Below are 18,773 nucleotides of genomic sequence, written 5' to 3'. Positions count from 1 at the left end.
GCCCTGGGAGCTGTTGCCCTCCAGCCCCCAGCCCTGCCCTCCTGCTGCCCCAGCAGGGCTGTCAGCCTGGGCTTGTGTTGGGGCAGAACCTGCCTGCAGGGGCAGGGGGTGGCAGCCGGGGACATGGGGGGACCTTGCCCTCAGCCCTGGGGGAGGCAGAGGAGGGAGAAAGGACCATCTGCAGCAAAGACAGGCCCTTGTCCCAGGAGGAGCCAACAGATCCACGTCCGGCTACGTGACCGGTGTCAGCGGCAGGACTTTGGGGTCTGTGCCCACGGGCGGCTTCACGAGACACCAGGGCTGCTGGCAAAAGATGGGGTGCACCTGTCCCAAAGGGGGAGAAGGCCCCTGGGTCAGGAGCCAGGAGCACTCCTGGAAAGGTGTTTACACCAGACTCACAGGGGCGGGGTAAAACTGGGGAGCCTGGGAGCGGCAGGCCAGGAGCAGGGGGAGAGCGGGTAGTGAGGTCCTGCTGTTGGCTGCCTGGGTGGAGATGAGGGATGGCAGCTGTGCAAGCATCTGAGAGCTGTCTGGTGGGAATCAGGCCTTCTCCCTTCAAGAAGGTGGCAGGACCATCAACCCAGCTGAAGGGCTTTCATACCAAGGTGCACAGTGTGGGGAACAGACATGATGAGCTAGAGACGTGTGTGCGGGCACAGGGCCACGATCTCACTGCAGTCACTGAGACGTGGTGGGACAGCTCAGGTGACTGGAGTGCTGTCACGGGTGGCTACGTGCTGTGTGGGAAGGACAGGCCATCAAAGTGGGGAGGTGGAGTGGCTCCTGATGTGAAAGAGCACCTGGAATGTCTTGAGCTCTGCCTAGGAAAGAAGGAAGAAGGTGTCGAGAGCTTCTGGGTGAGAGTGATGGGGCAGGCCAACACGGGGCAGTGTCCTCACTGCTGTGGGTCTTTACTACAGCCCAGCTGATCAGGGTGAGGAGGCTGAGGAGGCCTTTTCCAGGCAGCTGAAAGCAGCCTCACAATCACAGGCTCTGGTTCTCATGGGGGACTTCAACCACCCTGGTAGTTGCTGGAAGGGCAGCACAGCCAGGCACGCACGGCCCAGGAGGTTCCTGCAGAGCCTTGATGACAACTTTCTGATGCAGCTGGTTGAGGAGCCTGTGAGGGGAGGTGCACTGCTGGACCTGCTGTGAACAAAGAAGGTCTTGTTGGGGTTGTGAGGGTGCAGGGCAACCTTGGCTGTAGCGACCACAAAATGGTGGAGTTTACTGTTTTGTGTGGCAGAAGTAGAGGAAAAAGTAAGATGAGAGCATTTGACTTCAGGAATGCAAAGTCTGGCCTCTTCCAAGATCTGCTGGGTGGAAGACCATGGGCCAGGGCCCTGGGAAGCATGGGCGTCCAGGAGAGCTGGGTAACTTTCAAACACTACTTGCTCCAAGGTCAAGATCTGTGCATCCCTTTGAGGAAGACATCAAGCAGAGGAGGTAGGAGACCTGCGTGGATGAGTAGGGCTCTTCTGGAAAAAAATAGATGGAAGAAGGAAATGTACAGAATGTGGAGGGAAGGGGCTCCTCAGCAGGGTGGCCGTGCAGATGGTGTGGGGGGCTGTGACTTCCCCAGGGTGCTGGGAGCTCCCCCGTCCCTCGCCCTTGGGGTTCCCCACCCCCTGTGTCCTGGGGGTCAGCTGGCCACTTGGGAGGAATGCAGGAATGTTGTCAGAGAATGCAGGGATGCAAGGAGGGAAGCTAAGGCCCACCTGGAATTAAATCTGGCAAGGGGAATCAAGGGCAAGAAGAGAAGTTTCTTCCAGTACATCCATTAAAAAAGGAAGAAGAGGGGAAATGTGGGCCTGCTGGTGAACGAGGTGGGTGCCCTAGTGGTGGAAGACACAGCAAAGGCAGAGTTACTGAATGATTCTTTGCTTCAACCCTCTTGAATCCCAGGCCCTGGAGGCAAGAGAGAAGGTCTGGAGAGAGGAAGACTTTCCCTGGGCAGAGGAGGAGCAGCTTAGAGGCCACTTAGCCAGGCTGGACACCCATAAATCCACAGGCCTGGATGGGATGCATCCACAAGTGCTGAGAGAGCTGGCAGAGGTTATTGCTGGAGCACTCTCCATCATCTTCCAGAGGTCATGGAGAACAGGAGAGGTGCCTGAGGCCTGGAGGAGGGCCAGTGTCACTCCAGTCTTCACAAAGGGCAAGAAGGGCACTACAGGCCAGTGAGTCTCACCTCCATCCCTGGGAAGGTGTTAGAAAAAATCCTTCTGGACGTCATCTCAAAAGATGTGGCAGCAAAGAAGAGTCAGTGGGAGAAGTCAGCATGGGTTCACCAAAGGGAAATCATGCTTGACCAACCTGATTGGCTTCTATGACGTGGCTACTGGATGAGGGGAGAGCAGTGGACGTGTCTACCTTGACTCCAGCAAGGCTTCTGACACTGCCTCCCGTTGCATCCTCACTCAGGAGGTGTGGGCTGGATGAGGGGACAGGGAGGTGGGCTGAGGTGGCTGTGACAGAGCTCAGAGGGTGGTGATGAACAGAGCAGGGTGGAGTTGGGGCCTGTCACCAGGGGTGTCCCCCAGGGATCAATACTCAGTCCAGTCTTGTTCCACATGTTCATCAAGGACCTGGACGAGGGGACAGAGTGTGTCCTCAGCAAGTTCCCTGGTGACCCCAAAGTGGGAGGGGTGGTGACACTGCAGAGGGCTGTGCTGCCATCCAGAGAGCTGGGCAGGCTGGAGAGCTGGGCAGAGAGGAACCTCCTGAGGATCAGCAAGGGCAAGTGGAGGGTCCTGCACCTGGGGAGGGAGAAGCCCAAGCACCAGTAGAGCTGAGGGGTGGACCTGCTGGAAAGCAGTTCTGAGGAGAAGGATCTGGGAGTCCTGGTAGGCAGTAAATGATCCATGAGCCAGCAGTGTGCCCTTGCCACCAAGAATGGAATCCTGGGCTGCCTAAGGAAGAGATGGGTTGGGATTGGAGCATCTCTTACTAGGAAAGGCTCACAGATCTAGGAGTCCAGGTGAGGTCTCACCAGAGCAGAGCAGAGGGGGAGAATCCCCTCCCTGGCCTTGCTGGTCACTCTGCTTTTGATTCAGCCCAGGACACATTGCCAGCTCATGTTGAGCTTCTCATCACCCAGTGACCCCAAGTCCTTTCCCTCAGGCCTGTTCTCAATCCATTTGCTGCCCCACCTGGATTTGTGCTTGGGATTGTCCCCACTCGGGTGCAGAACCTTGACTTGGCCTCCCTGAGCTTCATGATGTTTGCACAGGCCAACCTCTCCAGCCTGTCCAGGTCCAGACACTGCCTGGGAACCAGGCTCCATCACATGAGTCATGAGTTGGGAAGACAAACGTCCCACGACGCTGAATCACAGAATCATTTCAAACACATATTTTTAGAAGACCTTTAAGATCATCGAGTCCAACCATGACCCGACTCTACCACGTCCACTGCTAAACCAGGTCCCTCAGCATCACATTGACACGGCTTTGAAACACCTCCAGGGATGGTGATTCAACCACCTCCCTGGGCAGCCTGTTCCCACGTTTGACAACACTTGGAGTGAAGAGGTTTCCTCTGATATCCAATCTAAACCTCCCCTGGTACAACTTGAGGCTATTTCTTCTTGTTCTATGACTTGCTCCTTGGGACAAGAGACTAACCCCCCTCACTCCAACCTCCTTTCAGGTAGCTGTGCAGAATGAGAAGGTCTCCCCTCAGCCTCCAGAAGGTTTGTTCTGCAGACCCTTTCCCAGCTCTGTTGCCCTTCTCTGGACATGCTCCAGGTCCTCAACATCCTTCTTGTCATGAGGAGCCAAATACTGACCCTAGGGTTGGAGGAGCAGCCTCACCAGTGCTGGTGCAGGAGGATGATCCTGCCCTAGTCCTGCTGGCCACACTAAATGTCCCTCTTCCTCCTGTCCCCAGATTCTCTTGCTGAGCACAAGGCCAGGCAGTGTGGGCTATCCCCAGGCTCAGCCTGGGTCAGTTATCCCAGCCATGGTCCCTCCTGGCTTCAAGACCCCCTTCCTGTTGCATGGGGAAAGGAAAGAGTCTTGAGGCTGCACAAGCTCTGCTGAGCCACCCTCAAGCCTGGCAGTGTCATCCATGCAGCCACAGGGGCTGAGCACTTGCTTACCCTAAATGGTGTCCCAGGGTCCCTCTCTCCCTTTGCATTCAGCAGAGAGACAAGGGAGCCCCTTTGTCACGAGGTGCAGGTCAACAGATCTGAGAGGTCTCCTGCCCTCCTGCTCCCCTGACCTGAAGCCGGAGCAAAGGAGAACCCTGTGCACCTCTCCTGCAGGAGAGTGGAATCCCAGCTGGCAGTCTCCATCCATGGCTTAGCTCACTTCAGTCCCCAGCAAGGCAGGCACCTTTGCCTCTGGAAGAGGTTTGGGTTTCCTCTGTCCTCAGTGGGCAGAGTCTGGCCCTGCAGGGGGGACTCATCCTGCCCCGCACTGACAGTCTCCTCAGCTTGCAGGAGATGCCTCCTTTTTCCCCACTGACCATTCTGGGGTCTGGAAGGAGCAGCTGTGGCACAGATCTCCTGGTAGTTCTGCTCCATCAGCTGGAAGAGATCATGGCTCATTCCCCTGGCTCATTTACCCTCTTGCTAGGAGCAGAGATGCCCAGGGGAGGGCAGCTCGGGGCTTTCATCCCCACAGGGCTCCCTTTGCACGGGGCTTTCTGTGACACAGAGCATGGAGCTGCAGCAGGAACCTTCAGGAGACTCTTCTGTACAGCCGGGAGGCAGCGCAGAGCTGGTGACATTCAGGTGCTGCTGGTGCCTGACAGGAGATGCTGAGAGAAAAGAGCATGGGCAGAGCCATGGCTGAGATCAGGGTCTGCAGGCAGAAAGGGAAAAGGGAGGATGGAAGGGGGAAGAGGCAGAGGGTGGCACCCAGACCTTGCCTTTCATCCTCCATCAGAGGGAAGGTGGTGACCTCGTGCTGGGCATTCCAGGTAGGTGCTGGACTTGCTGGGGCAGGTGTGGTCAATGTGCCAGGGGCTCTTTGCACAGAGGCAGCTCCGAAGTGAGACCGTGTCTTGGTGCCGTCCTGCTCTGCGTGTCTCCTCATTCCAGCTCATCCTTTCCTCCGGGTGCCCCCTCTGTGTCCTGACCCTGCTGCACAGGGCTCCAGGCAGCGTGGCTGTCAGTGCAGCCAGAGCTGTGGGGCACCAGCTGACGGGCACTCCCACCCCTCAGTGCACACAAAGAAGTTGGGGCCGAGTGCGAGGGCTCAGTGTGCCAGCGCACGCCCCTTGTTTTCTCAGCTCTCTTCATCTCTCTGTCTCTCTCCAGCTTGCTTGTGTCTGGAGGATTGATCTCAAGCCCTCAGCCTCTCACCGTTGTCTCTCAGGGTTTTACTGAGAGCAGTGAATCTGGGGCACCCTCCCCACGGAAGGACCTTCAGGAACAAGGCATCCCAGGGCAGGTGGGGTGGGTCACTGCGTGGTAGGGCTCCTCCATCCCAGGAACTCTCCAGGCACTCCAGCTGCCTGCCTTGGCCACCTCCAACTTGCTGTAAAAGGCAGGATGTTTGAGACAGGAATCACCAGGGAGAGTGGTTTGTTGGACCCGAGCACCACAAAAGCCCAAAGAGGACTCGTGGGCAAAGTGCTCTCTCTCTCAGCTAGGGACATGCCCTGGGCAGACAAGCAGGCAGATATCGGGCATGTCCTGGAAATCTGTGCTTGATGATGACCCTGCACTGCCTCAGCCCCCACTCACCCTCCAGACACCCCTCTGTCTTCATTGCCAGGCTGAGCAGGGAGCCCTGAGAAGGCAGAGGGCAGTGCTGAGGTGCAGGTGCTGTGCTGCTGCAGGGAGGCAGCCCAAATGCCCCCAGGAATGGAAGGTGAGGAGGAAAAGGTCTTCAGCAAATGATCCTCACCCACCTCCTTTTCCCCTTCTCGTCCTGCAATGTCACTTTTCCTCATTTGGCTCAGATGGCTCAGGTACCTCTTCTCCAGAAGTCAGTTTTCCCTGCCTGTCTCTCCCAGGGTCACAGCTGCTTCTCAGCCTGTCCTGGCTTCTCTCTCTGGCTCATCTTTCTGTTGCTTGAACGTTGCATTTGTTCAGCATATTCATGAAGGACCAGGACGAGGGGCAGAGTGTGTCCTCAGCAAGTTTGCTGATGATACCAAACTGGGAGGAGTGGCTGGCACTGCAGAGGGCTGTGCTGCCATCCTGCATCTCCCTGGACAGGCTGGAGAGCTGGGCAGAGAGGAACCTCCTGAGGATCAACAAGGGCAAACACAAGGTCCTGCACCTGTGGCGGATGAACCCCGGGCATCAGGACAGGTTAGGGGTTGAACTGCTGGAAAACAGCCTTGAAGAAAAGGATCTTGTGAGTCCTGGTACACAACAAGTTAACAGTGAGCCAGCAATGTGCTCTTGTGTCCAAGAAAGCTAATGGAATTTTGGGATGCATGAGGAAGAGTGTGGCCAGTAGGTCGAGAGAGGTCATTCTCCCCCTCTCTTCTGCCCTGGTGAGGCCACATCTGGAATATTGTGTCCAGTTCTGGGCTCCCCAGCTCAAGAGAGACAGGAAACAGCTGGAGAGAGTCCAGCAGATGGTGATAAAGGTGACTGGGGGGTTGGAGCATCTCCCTGATGAGGAAAGGCTGAGAGAGCTGGGACCGTTCAGCCTGGAGAAGAGATGGCTGAGGAGAGACTTTATCAATGCCTGCAAGTATCTGAAGGGTGATGTGGAGAGTCCTTAAGGGGTGCAAGGAGGAAGGAGCCAGATTCTTGTCAGTAGTTCCCAGGGACAGGAGGAGGGGCAATGGGCATAAGCTGGACCATGGGAAGTTCCATTGAAATATGAGGAAAAACTTCTTGACTGTGAGGGTGACAAAGCCCTGGGAGAGGCTGCCCAGGGAGGTTGTGGAGCCTTTGTCTCTGGAGATGTTCCAAACCTGCCTGGATGCAGCCCTGTGGGATGTGTTCCAGGTGATCCTGCTTTAGTGGGGGAGTTGGACTAGATGATCTCCAGAGGCCCCTTCCAATGATCCTGTGATCCTGTGATCTGGCTGATGCCTGTTCTGGGTACTGCTGGAAATAGATTTGTGTGTCTTAAGCTAAATGTGAGCAAATCACTATTCTCTTTCTATCTGCAGAAGCAGGCACCTCCATGCCCCAAGCTGTCTTTCTAACCAGGAGACTTTCTTCTAAGAAGAGCAGGTTGGGCCTCTTGAAAAACCTGTTCCTGCCCTCTCATGAAGAATGGAGTCATTGAACAAAGTGTGGATTCAGTTAGGTGAGGGGAAACCTCCCTGCTGTCTGTGGCAGTGACTTCTTCCCAAATCCTTTTTGCAACAGACACAGAAATGCATGTTGTGTCTCAGGTTCCCTGCCTGCCAAGTGGGGGAAATAAAGTTCTGCAGCACTTCATGGAGAAAGAAGAACGGAACAACCAGACATCACCAGTGGAGTTCCTCCTCCTCGGCCTGAGTGATGTCCCTGAGCTCCAGGGGCCCCTCTTTCTGCTCTCTCTCCTGATCTACGTGGTGATCATGGTTGGCAACATCCTCATTGTTGTGCTGGTCGGGGCAGATTGGCATCTTCACACTCCCATGTACTTCTTCCTGGGCCACTTCTCCAGTGTGGAAATCTGCTACACCTCCACTATCCTGCCCAGGCTGCTGGCCAGCTTTCTGACTGGGGACAGAACCATTTCTGCTCAAGGCTGCATGACCCAGTTCTTTTTCTTTGGCTGTTTTGCAGGCACTGAGTGCTACCTGCTGGCCACCATGTCCTATGACCGCTACTTGGCCATATGTCAACCCCTGCACTATGCAAGCCTCATGAGCAGGAGGGTCTGTCTCCAGCTGGTGGCTGGGGCTTGGCTGGCAGGATTACTGATGTCTGCCATAGTCACGGGGCAGCTTTCCAAGTTACAGTTCTGTGGTCCCCATGCAATTGATCACTTCTTCTGTGACTTTGCCCCTTTGCTAGAGCTTGCCTGCAGTGACACCAGGGTGCTCAGGCTGGTTACTCTCCTCATCTGCTTTCTGGACGTGGTCTTCCCCTTTGTCTTCACCTTGGCATCCTACATCTGCATCATAGCTGCCATCCTGAGGATCCCAACCAGCATGGGGAGGCAGAAGGCCTTCTCCACCTGCTCTTCTCACCTCACTGTGGTCACTGTTTTCTATGGCATCCTCATCGTTGTCTACATGCTGCCCAGGACAGCCTCCCTGAGGCAGCTCAACAAAGTGCTCTCCTTTTTCTACACCATCCTCACGCCTCTGGTCAATCCCCTTCTCTACAGCCTGAGGAACAGGGAAGTCAAGGTGGCTCTTGGAAATGCACTCAGAAAAACTGTGACGTGCATCAAGAGCTCGTGCTAGTTGAGATCCACCAGGAATAAGTAGAATGTGGTTGTGTCAGGTGAGGACAACTCCTCAGTGCATCCTTTGTGTACCAGGTGTCTCTTTAGAAGTGCAGAGTCCTGGGGCTGTTTGGGGAAGAAGTGGGAAGTGAATCTGCACCTTCAAGAGATCCACGTCTGCTGTGGAAGAGTGTAAACAATTCCCTGGCTTTCCTCTTCCTTTAAATAAAGACAGTAGTGACCCTGCCAGTGTGAGTTGTTGAAATGCTACACCTGCCCAGGAGTAGGAGAAAACTGACTCCAAACGTGCTGTTTCCCATCACCCAGCCAAGCTGAGTGGTGGGGTTCCTGCACGTCTGGCATCCTCAGGGCATCCCACCTTGACAGTGTGAAGTGGGCAGCTGGATCTGCCCTTCTCTGGACACGTCTGCATCTGAGGAGGTGAATCCCATCCCTCCTGTCCTCTGGGATTTCTAGCAGAGGGGAGCTGTGAAAGCCCCTCTGGGGAAACAAACAAACACACACCAGCAGATTGTTCTGCAGAAGAAAGACATAGAAGCTGGGTCTCTGTTTCCCCAGTTTGTTTTCACACAGAAATAATTCCTGGCCCCTTCTTTCCTTCTCAGGAACCAACCCCCACCCCTCCACACCCCATGGGATGATTCCTTTCCCTCTGGCTAACTTAGATACTGCAAACTGAGTCCTCCTATTCCCTTCTCTCTTGCACAAGAGGCCCAGGTCAGCTGAGGGGGCACGGCTGAGCACAGACCCCCCTGCCACAGCATTCCCCATCTCCTAGGCTGAGGCACGTGCTCCAGATGGAAACGTCCCCATCACCCCTGATTTACCCAAGGGCCTTCAGCCCTGACATACTCCCACAGCACATTCCTCCTGCACCCACAGGCACAAATTCCTTCCTGTTTCCAGGCTCCAAGTCTGGTTGCAAGAAGTGGCCTTGAGCTCCTTGAATCTTCCTGGTGTTTATGGCCACGTTCCTGGTCCCTCCAGATTTGATGGGCTTCTTGTCTAGAAGAAGGACACGATGGCAAACTTAGATCAGATGTTTGGTTTTCTGTCATTCCTACGTGTGGGAAGAGTAGGCACAGAAAAGGAAGAGGCAACCACAAGGGATGCCCAGGGAAGTGCCAGGAAGAACCTGCTGAGCAACCCCCATGGCTGTGGCTTCCCAGCAGGGAGTCTGTCCTGAGAAGGGGCTCCAGCCTCTGCCACTCTGGAGTGAGGAACCAGCAGTGTCCATGGCACCTGGAGACACAAACAGTCCCTTCTTAAAGCCCACCCATCATCAGAAGAGCTCCAGGTTTGTGCTGGACAATGGGCTCTCGTGGCTTACCTTGCCAGCAGGGCTGGCACTGGCACTGGCCAGAGTGGCTCTCACCGGTGCTAACTGCTTGGTTGCAGACAGGAGAGTTCATGTTGGTGGGCTTTTGGTTCAGGGTTTTCTTGTTGCTGGTTTGGTTTGGCTTTTCAGACAGTGACAGTCTGAGGGAATTCACAGCCTGCCCTCCTCAGTGAGCTGTGAGAGAAACTCAGCCAATGAAGTCTGAGCTCACAGTGGTGTCCAGTAACTGATGGCCAACTACAGCAAAAGTGGTCCTGACAGCTCAGGAGTTGAGCTTCCATTGGAGCCCAAACCCTTCCAGTTCACACAGCCTCCATCTTCCCTGGGACACTGGGGACCATGGGACACAAGTGTCCTGGCTCTCCAGGCAGGATGGGCAAATGTTGGATGCCTGAAGTGGAACTTTTCCCCCTTGCTGGTGACAAAGGTGGGGACTGGGAGAAGGAAGATTCACCCCCTGTAGGAGAAGAGCAGCTTCAAGACCATCTGAAGAGCCTGAAGGTGCACAAGTCCATGGGACATGAAGGGATCCAGCGTGGCTCCTGAGGGAACTGGCAGATGGATTTGTAAGAAAAAGAGAGAGACTTGGCTGGATTGAAAACTCAACTACACAGCGTTAATTCAACATCAATGATAAAAGAAAGATACACAATTACATACAAATATGTTCAGAGATGGGCAAAAGCCTCTCGCCTCCCCCCACCCCAGCAACTCCCACAGCATCTCCTGAGCTGGAACAGTCCCGAGAAATCCCAAAGGGCTGCTGGAGAAAGCGGAGAGTGATGAGGGTCAGGAGAGCTGGAGCCTGGGGGTCCACGGGGAGGGAGGGACGGAGTCCTCCCCGGACGCCGGCCATGGGTGGAGGAGAAGGGAAGAAGAAGCAGGAAGGAAGTTGTCTTGTGTGATCTCTGTGCTTCCCCTGAGCTCACGTAGCTCTCTGGAATGGAAGATCTCTGGCCAGTTTTGCTGTCTGTCTCACTCAGCCTCCTCCAGGGGGGTCAGAGATCTCCCTGCAGCGTCTGAGCCGGCAGAGTGAAGGTGCCACCTTGAAGCCCCAGCAGGTAGAGAAACATTCCAGTGTCTTATCAGCTTTTAGCCAGAACAGAGTGTTGCTAGTTAGAAGAAAGCTTTCTGAAGGAAAAAAAAGTCAGTAAAAGGAAAATTGGCTTCATCCTGGCTTGAACCAGGACATTCCACCCCTTATTCCACACCATATATTACATGTAGGCTCTGCATTTTACCAGCTGTCAAATTAAGGATTCTCCCCCAGAGTCAGGTCACCTTCAGGTACACATTGTACTTCACCATCCTCCATCATCACACACCAGGTCTGTCCAGGTCCCTGAGCAAAAGCAACACCCTGGACAGGTTTACCTTTGCCTGAAGCAGGATAGACCCAGACACTTTTACCCAGCAGGTTCCTTTCACACCCCACAGGGACTTTATCTCCATCCACAGTGTGTAGAAGGTCTGACTGAGCAGGACCAGCCCGAGTGATGGATCCCCTGGTGTTAACTAACCAGGTGGCCTTTGCCAAATTTTTGTCCCAGTTCTTGGAAGTTCCACCACCCATTGCCTTCAGGGTAGCTTTCAACAAACCATTGTACCTTTCAACTTTCCCTGAGGCTTGTGCACAGTATGGGATATGGGAGATCCACTCAATACCAGGCTCTTTAGCCCAGTCACTGACAAGACTGTTTTTGAAATGAGTCCCATTGTCTGACTCAATTCTCTCTGCACCACCATGTCTCCACAAGATTTGCTTCTCAAGGCCCAGGAGAGTATTCCTGGCTGTGGCCTGAGGCACAGGAGATGTTTCCAACCATCCTGCCCTTGTTTCCACCATTGTAAGCACACAGCACTTACCCTGTAGCTCTGAGGCAGTGTGATAGAGTCAATTTGCCAGGCCCCCCCATACCTGTACTGTGACCACCTCCTCTCACACCACAAAGGTTTCAACCATTTCACCTGGTTAATTGCAGCACGTCTCACAGTCATGGATCAGCTGCTCAATAGTGTCCATGGTTAAGTCCACCCCTTGGTCACAAGCCCATCTGTGTGTTGCATCTCTGCTCTGATGACCTGAAGTGTCATGGGCCCATCGAGCCAGAAAGAGCTCACCCTTGTGTTCCCAGTCCAAGTCTCTTTGGAACACTTGAGCAGCCTCATCTGCTCGTTGGTTGTGTCCATGTTCCTCAGGGGCTCGACTCAGAGGCACGTGTGCATCTCCATGATGAACTTTCACCACCAGTTTCTCTATCCCAGCTGCAGTGTCTTTCCACAGCTCAGCAACCCAAAGAGCTTGACCTTTTCACTCCAGTTGTTCTGCTGCCCCTGCTTTAGCCAACCCCACAGGGCATTTGCTGCCACCCACCAGTCAGTGTAGAGAGAGAATCTCGGCCACCCCTCTGGCTCAGCAATGTCCAGAGCCAGCTGGATGGCTTTGACCTCTGCAAACTGACTCCATTCACCTTCTCCTTCAGCTCTTGTGCAACTGCTGGTGCAGGACTCCACAGGGCAGCTTTCCACTGCCCCCGGTTCCCTACAAGACGACAGGAGCCATCGGTGACAAGAGCAAAGTGTTCCTCAGTCTCTGGGAGATGATCACATGGTGGAGCTTCTTGAGCCCGTCTCACCCCTTCTTGTGCTGCCATTCCAAAGTCTGTGCCTTCTGGCCACTCTGGAATTGCTTCCACAAGACCTGGATGATTAGGCCTTCCTATTGGAGCTCGCTGGGTGATTAAAGCAGCCCATGTCCTGCCAGTCACACGGGTGGCATGATGGGCAGGAGAAAGGTGACTCTGGCACATGGAGCTCAGCTCTGGGAATCTGGGCACCAGGAGGAGCTTCAGTGCCCATCACTTCCCAAGCGGCTCTAACTCCTTCACATGCTGCACGTGTCTCCTTCTCAGGGTCGTGTAGTTGGCCTGGGAACCTCTGCAGCTGCAGCTCCAGAATCCCAAGGGCCGACCTCGAGTCTCCCCTGGTGCTTCTGCCAGAGGCTCCAGGTAGGACCCTTGTGTCCAGCTCTGGTGTAGAGCACATGTTTGATGTCTGGCCCTGTTCCACCTGGTCCCAGGGCCACTGCCTGCACCATCTCCTTTCTGATCTGCTCAAAAGCTTTCTGTTGGTCAGGGCCCCATTTAAAGTCACTCTTCTTCTGGGTCACCTCAGAGTGGTTTCACCATTTCAGTGTAACCTGGAATGTGCATCCTCCAGAAACCAACAGTCCCTGACAAGGTTTGAGTGTCCTTTCCAGTACATGGTGGGGCCACAGCTGTCATTTTGTTCATCACATCCACTGGGATCTGGAGATGTCCATCTTGCCACCTGATTCCCAGGAACTGGATCTCTCCTGAAGGTCCCTTGACCTTGCTCCTTTTTACAGAAAAAGCAGCATCCAGAAGAATTTGGAGGATCTTCTGACCTTTCTCAAAGACTTCTTCTGGCATGTCACCCCACACAATGATGTCATCAAGGTACTGCAGGTGTTCTGGAGCTCCACCCCTCTCCAGGGCAGCCTGGATCAGTCCATGGCCAATGGTTGAGCTGTGATTCCACCCCTGGGGCAGTCGATTCCAGGTGTACTGGACTCCCCTGCAGGTGAAAGCCAACTGTGGCCTGCACTCTGGTGCTAGAGGAGCAGAGAAAAAGGCACGAGCAATGTCCACAGTGGCACACCAGCTGGCTGCTTTTGACTGCAGCTCATACTGAAGTTCTAGCATGTCCTGCACAGCAGCACTGAGCGGTGGTGTCACCTCACTCAGGCCATGATATTCCACTGTCAGCCTCCACTCATTCCCCACTGCCCCCAGGAAGAGCCCTGAGCCCTGTGAGAGGGACAGGATCTGCCTTCCCAGGGCCTGGGCTCAGGGCTTGGCCTTTCTGCTCCATCCAACAAAGCAAAGGGTTTCTCAGCAGGACAGGCACCTGCCCAGGGCCTTTGCCTCCCTGCACTCATGGCCTCCCATGATCTGCTCTAGCGAGGCCCTGGGGAGGCTTTGTCAGGCTCAGGGGGACCCCTTAGTGCTTCAGGGTCCTTCCTTTTGTTCAGTTTTCTCTCAATATCTGAGGTTCATGTCATTAGCCCCAACCAGCTAGATCATCCTCATCCTAACAAGCAAGTATTACAAAGCACTAACAAGCTTTTTTTTGGTGTTTTACTGTTTTTTTAATTGCTTTTACAGTGGCCTCCAATTACCTGCTCTAACGAGTCCCTGGGGAGGCTTTGTCAGCAATAGCCCTCAGTGGGGCCAATCACTGCTTCAAGGCACTTTCAGTTTTGCTTCTGGCTTCCTGAGCACTTTGTTCAGTCTTCCCTCAGCACCTGAGGATCATGGACTCAGCACCAAACACACCCTGGGAGTCATTAAAATACACAGAGGCCTAATGAGCCTTTTGTCTCGCTGTCTCTTCAGGTCTTCAAGACTCTTTACAGCTAGTTGGGAGAATTTTCATAGTGTAGTTCAGGAGGGAGATTTCAGACAGTACCTCCTAAAAATGGGGGTTTATTTTAAAGGATATTTTATTTTAGAGGGTATTTTAGAGGATTTCCAGTTTGGAATTATATAATTCAAGCCTCTTCTCCCTTCCTTCTTCTTCTTCCCTCCTCTTCTGCTCAAGGCTGGCATCCAGGGAGGACTCCACCTCTCCATCACCATTGATCCCTAGACTTATGTGTTCCTGCCCCTCATCACTCTCCCCTCAGCTCCTGTCTGCTCTGCTCTCTCTGCAGCAGCTCTGGGAAATTCAGAGCTGCTCACAGCTCAGGACATGCCAGGGGAGTTGCTGGGCATGGAGCAGGAAATTGGGGTGTGGCACAAGTTCCTACACATATTTGTATAGATTTGCACATAGATTCTTTTATCAGGAGTGTTTAACTCAAGCTGTCTAGTTTAGTTTTCAATCCAGAAAGTCTCTCTCCTCTTTCTCTCTCTCTTCTTCCCTACCTGGGTGGGAGGGGGAGGGGATGGAGAGCATTGTTGTCTCTGCTGTAATTGCCCATCCTGAGTCAAACTGTGACAACAATTTGTTGGCGCCCAACGTGGGGCTGTATCTTTAGCCCAGGCTCTAAAGTCATTGCTGAATGTTGAAGATTCCAGCTCTGATGGCAGGAATCCCTCAGGGAGCAATGGGCTGCACTTCTGCTGAATCTACTGACGGGTTGAAAACTGAACAGACACTTCCTGCAAAGTTTCTGCTGCAGCTTTTTCCCAAGATGCAGTTGTACATGTGGTGTGCAGCTGGGATCATCCTGCTCTGTGGAGCTGCTCTGCTGATTCTTTTATGTAGATGTGATTGGTTCATGTATATGATTGTTTTTTATTTATAAGACTGTAGCCAAAGCCATCATCTCTCCTGTGAGAAGATATTTAGTGCTCACAGGGGATTTGATACTGCTCTGTAGGGTGGCAGTGTGTAGTAAGGGCTTTGATGTGAACAGAAAGGTCCATGTTGGTAATGGCAGGGTCAGCTTTACCTCTGCGTTTTGTCTTGGGCTGAATCTCCCAGCTCTGGCTCTGAATGGCAGGTTTCAGTAGGGATGCTTCTGCTGAATGTTTAGAATGTTCTGTGGATGGTAGAGCCTGGTGACATTCTGTGTGACACACAAACACTCCAGAGGTCTGTGCAGGCTGTACCAGCAGCACGTGCCCAGATGTTCTCCTTCAGGGGATGATTTGATGACTACAAAAGACCAACTGTGAGTGAAGTGGCTCCCAAAGCACGACACTATGGAGACATGATCTCTGATCCCCATCAGTTCCACACCTCAGCCATGGAAAAAAATGACTGATGGAAAGAATAAGATGCCTGAGAGATGGGAAGGCTGGTGCTGCAGCCATGAAGGGGACACGTCCTGCTAGGAGACAGCAGCAAGAGAGGCAGGACACACTTGGATGCAACTTGTGATCTGTCTAGTGTGATCTTATAAAGAGGACATGAGAACCTGAGAAAATAAACCCACTGCTGTTCTCCTGATACATGTACAGGGGCTGCTAAATAGAAGGAATGAAGGAGATGGTCCTTCCAGGAAGACTTGAGTCAGACAATGGGACTGATTTCAAAACCAGTCTAGTGACTGGCTGGGCCCAAGGTGGGGTGGGTGGGTGGTATCTCTCTCTATTTTGGCTTGAACCACATCTGTCTCCCCAAGGCCAGATGTCTGGTTTCATGGCCTTGCAGCTGGTTACAGCTACACAGTAAGTGTTGCACCAGGTATTTAGAGGTTGTCATCAAAATATACACATATATATAGTGCTGGGTTGTGAGATTCCTCTAGAGGTCCTCTTTGGTTCAGGCCTCAGTACCTCATATGGCCTCATATGGAATGTATGGCCATGACATCACAATGGGGCAGTAGAGCCTTAAATGGGATGTATGGCCATGACATCACCATGGGTGGCCAGTTTGGGAAGCAGGGGGATGTCCACAGCCTGCAGGGAAAGAGCTGCAGGAGTCAGACACTGTAGGACAGCCTGTGGTGGGGACAGCTGGGGGCACAGCCATGGCTGAGAGCCCCCAGCCCAGGTCTTGATCTCCTGGGCTGTGGAGCTTCTCTCTGCAGCTGCTGCCTATGAGGAGACACCTTCTCATGAGAGCAGCAGGACTCCATGGGCTCCTCATCACACCTGTGAGCCTGAGAAAGAGTGTCTCCTAGTCCTGCTCCAGGCACTGCACATCCCCACATCCCAGTGCCCGGGCAGAGCCCTGAGCAACGTGTGAGGGGCAGGATCTCTTCTCCCAGGGCCTCTGGGTCAGGGCTTGCACCTTGGAATCATCTCCCCCAGTCAGGCTGACTCCAGCTCAGAGCCATCTTGTCCTTGCCTTTGCCTGCCTGTCAGCAGGGCCTCCAGGTTCCTGCTCTCACCAGAGCCCAGGCAGCTTTGTCAGGGAGTTTGCATCTGACTCTGGCTTCTGGAGAGGTTTCTTCTGCTTCACTGCTCATCAGAGCCACCTTGCCATGGCCTTTCCCTGCCTGCCATGAGTGCTTCCAGGTTCCTGCTCTAAGCAGCCCCTGTGCAGCCTTTCCTGGTAATGGTCCTCCCTGGGACCCATTAATGCTGCAGAAAGTTGGGAGTGTGCAGCTGAGCCTGCCTTGTGGAGAGGAGCCCCAGCAGGGGCTGAGGGCACTGCCTGCAGGCAGCAGGGGAGAGGAGCCAGGCAGGGAGAGAGGATAAAGGCAGGCAGGAGGGGCAGGAGGGCTGAGAGCTGCTGAAGGAGACATCTTCACAGCCCTGGGCATGGTGAGTGTCTCTTTGCATGCCCCTCTGTGCGGGGGGAGGAACCAGTCCTGGAGCTGCTGGCTTGGACAGGAGACCCAGACTCCTGCAGCTTTGCAGGGAGAGAGGAGCAGGTTTGTCAAGGCCCCTGAGAAAGTGCCTTCAGCCTTTCCTCTGCCTGCAGGAAGCACTGCCCTCAGCTCTGTGCTCTCCCCAGGGCTGATCTGGTCTCCTCTTCAGGAGTGGCCAGCACAGAGCTGCCCCTGGGCAGGGTCCTGCTGCCAGGAGGGCTCTGCAGGGCAGAGCTGAGCACAGGCTGGGTGGGATGGGGCTGTGAGCAGGGCCAGGGAGGAGAGGTGGGGACAGCTTCCAGCAGGAGCAGCTGCAGTCAGGTCCCTTCCCCGCAGCAAGCCCTTGGTCTCCTCTGCTCCACAGCAGAGCTCCTGGCTCCAAGGCACTGGGATCTCAGGTGAGTCACCTGCTTAGCAGCTTGATCCCTGCGGAGGAGAAGCGTCCAAGTGCCACCTCAGGGTGCCTGTCCTCCCTCTCTGGGAGCATCGGGGCATTTCTCCATCTGGCCCTGCTGCCTGTGCTGTCCTTGCCCTTCCCCTCAGGCTCCCTAAGGACAAGGGTGTCTAAGGTGCAGCTCAGACACCGATTCTGCAGGAGCTCTCAGGCAGCTGTGGCCAGGGCAGCAAAACCGCTGGGCCCAGCCCAGCTGAGCTTCTCTGGACATGCTGGGCTGGAGGGCTTGGGACCAGCCAGCTCTGCTGGTGGCACCACAGCTGTAGGAGTTTCGTGGAGGTTCTCCTACAGGAATATGCACAAGTGGATCACAGATGAGGAAAAGAGGGTATTTGTGAAGCTGACATACTTTTCCCAGCTCCCCCCTGCTGTGGAGCAGGGAGAGCTCCTTGGGAGCTCAGCTCCTCACAGCACACTTGACCCACATGACCAGAGCTCCAGCCAGGGACATCCAAGAAGGTTCTGTAAACAAGGAGACAATGTCTGTTTTCAGGGGCTTGGGTGTGAAGGGAGGGAATGGGAAGACATTTGCTCAGGGTAGTTGTGACATGTTAGTGTGCTTTCCTCCTCTGGCAGCAGCTCCTGAGGGAAGGGCTGGGATGTCCAACAGCAGCTCCATCAGCCAGTTCCTCCTCCTGGCATTCGCAGACAGGCGGGAGCTGCAGCTCCTGCACTTCTGGCTCTTCCTGGGCATCTACCTGGCTGCCCTCCTGGGCAACGGCCTCATCATCACCACCATCGCCTGGGACCACCACCTCCACACCCCCATGTACTTCTTCCTGCTCAACCTCTCCCTCCTCGACCTGGGCTGCATCTCCACCACCCTCCCCAAAGCCATGGCCAATTCCCTCTGGGACACCAGGGCCATCTCCTACTCAGGCTGTGCTGCACAGGTCTTGTTCTTTTTTTTCTCATCTCAGCAGAGTTTTACCTTCTCACCATCATGTGCTATGACCGCTACGTGGCCATCTGCAGACCCCTGCACTACGGGACCCTCCTGGGCAGCAGAGCTTGTGTCCACATGGCAGCAGCTGCCTGGGCCTCTGGGTTTCTCAGTGCTCTGCTGCACACAGCCAGTACATTTTCACTGCCCCTCTGCCAGGGCAATGCCCTGGGACAGTTCTTCTGTGAAATCCCCCAGATCCTCAAGCTCTCCTGCTCACACTCCTACCTCAGGGAACTTGGGCTTGTTGTGGTCACTGCCTTTTTAGGATTTGGCTGTTTTGTCTTCATGGTGGTGTCCTATGTGCAGATCTTCAGGGCTGTGCTGAGGATCCCCTCTCAGCAGGGAAGGCACAAAGCCTTTTCCACCTGCCTCCCTCACCTGGCCGTGGTCTCTGTGTTCACCAGCACTGGCATCTTTGCCTA

At 54.4% G+C, this 18,773-nt stretch overlaps 1 protein-coding gene across 1 annotated transcript; it reads left to right on the top strand.

Annotated features, from left to right (window-relative positions):
* Nucleotides 1-7,359: 7,359 nt before the first annotated feature.
* LOC127396268 (olfactory receptor 1020-like) lies at nt 7,360-8,319 on the top strand. Its single transcript, XM_051643889.1, has one exon. The coding sequence runs from the start codon at nt 7,360-7,362 to the stop codon at nt 8,317-8,319; it is 960 nt and encodes a 319-aa protein (XP_051499849.1).
* The last annotated feature ends 10,454 nt before the right edge of the window (nt 8,320-18,773 follow it).

This window comes from Apus apus, unplaced genomic scaffold, assembly GCF_020740795.1.
Source record: "Apus apus isolate bApuApu2 unplaced genomic scaffold, bApuApu2.pri.cur manual_scaffold_44_ctg1, whole genome shotgun sequence".
Taxonomy (NCBI): Eukaryota; Metazoa; Chordata; class Aves; order Apodiformes; family Apodidae; genus Apus; species Apus apus.
The sequence above is the reverse complement of the archived record's forward strand: the minus strand, read 5'-3'. Positions and strand labels throughout refer to the sequence as shown.

Coding starts and splice junctions, on each gene's coding strand:
- LOC127396268 (XM_051643889.1), top strand. CDS start 7,360: ATGGAGAAAGAAGAACGGAACAACCAGACATCACCAGTGGAGTTCCTC.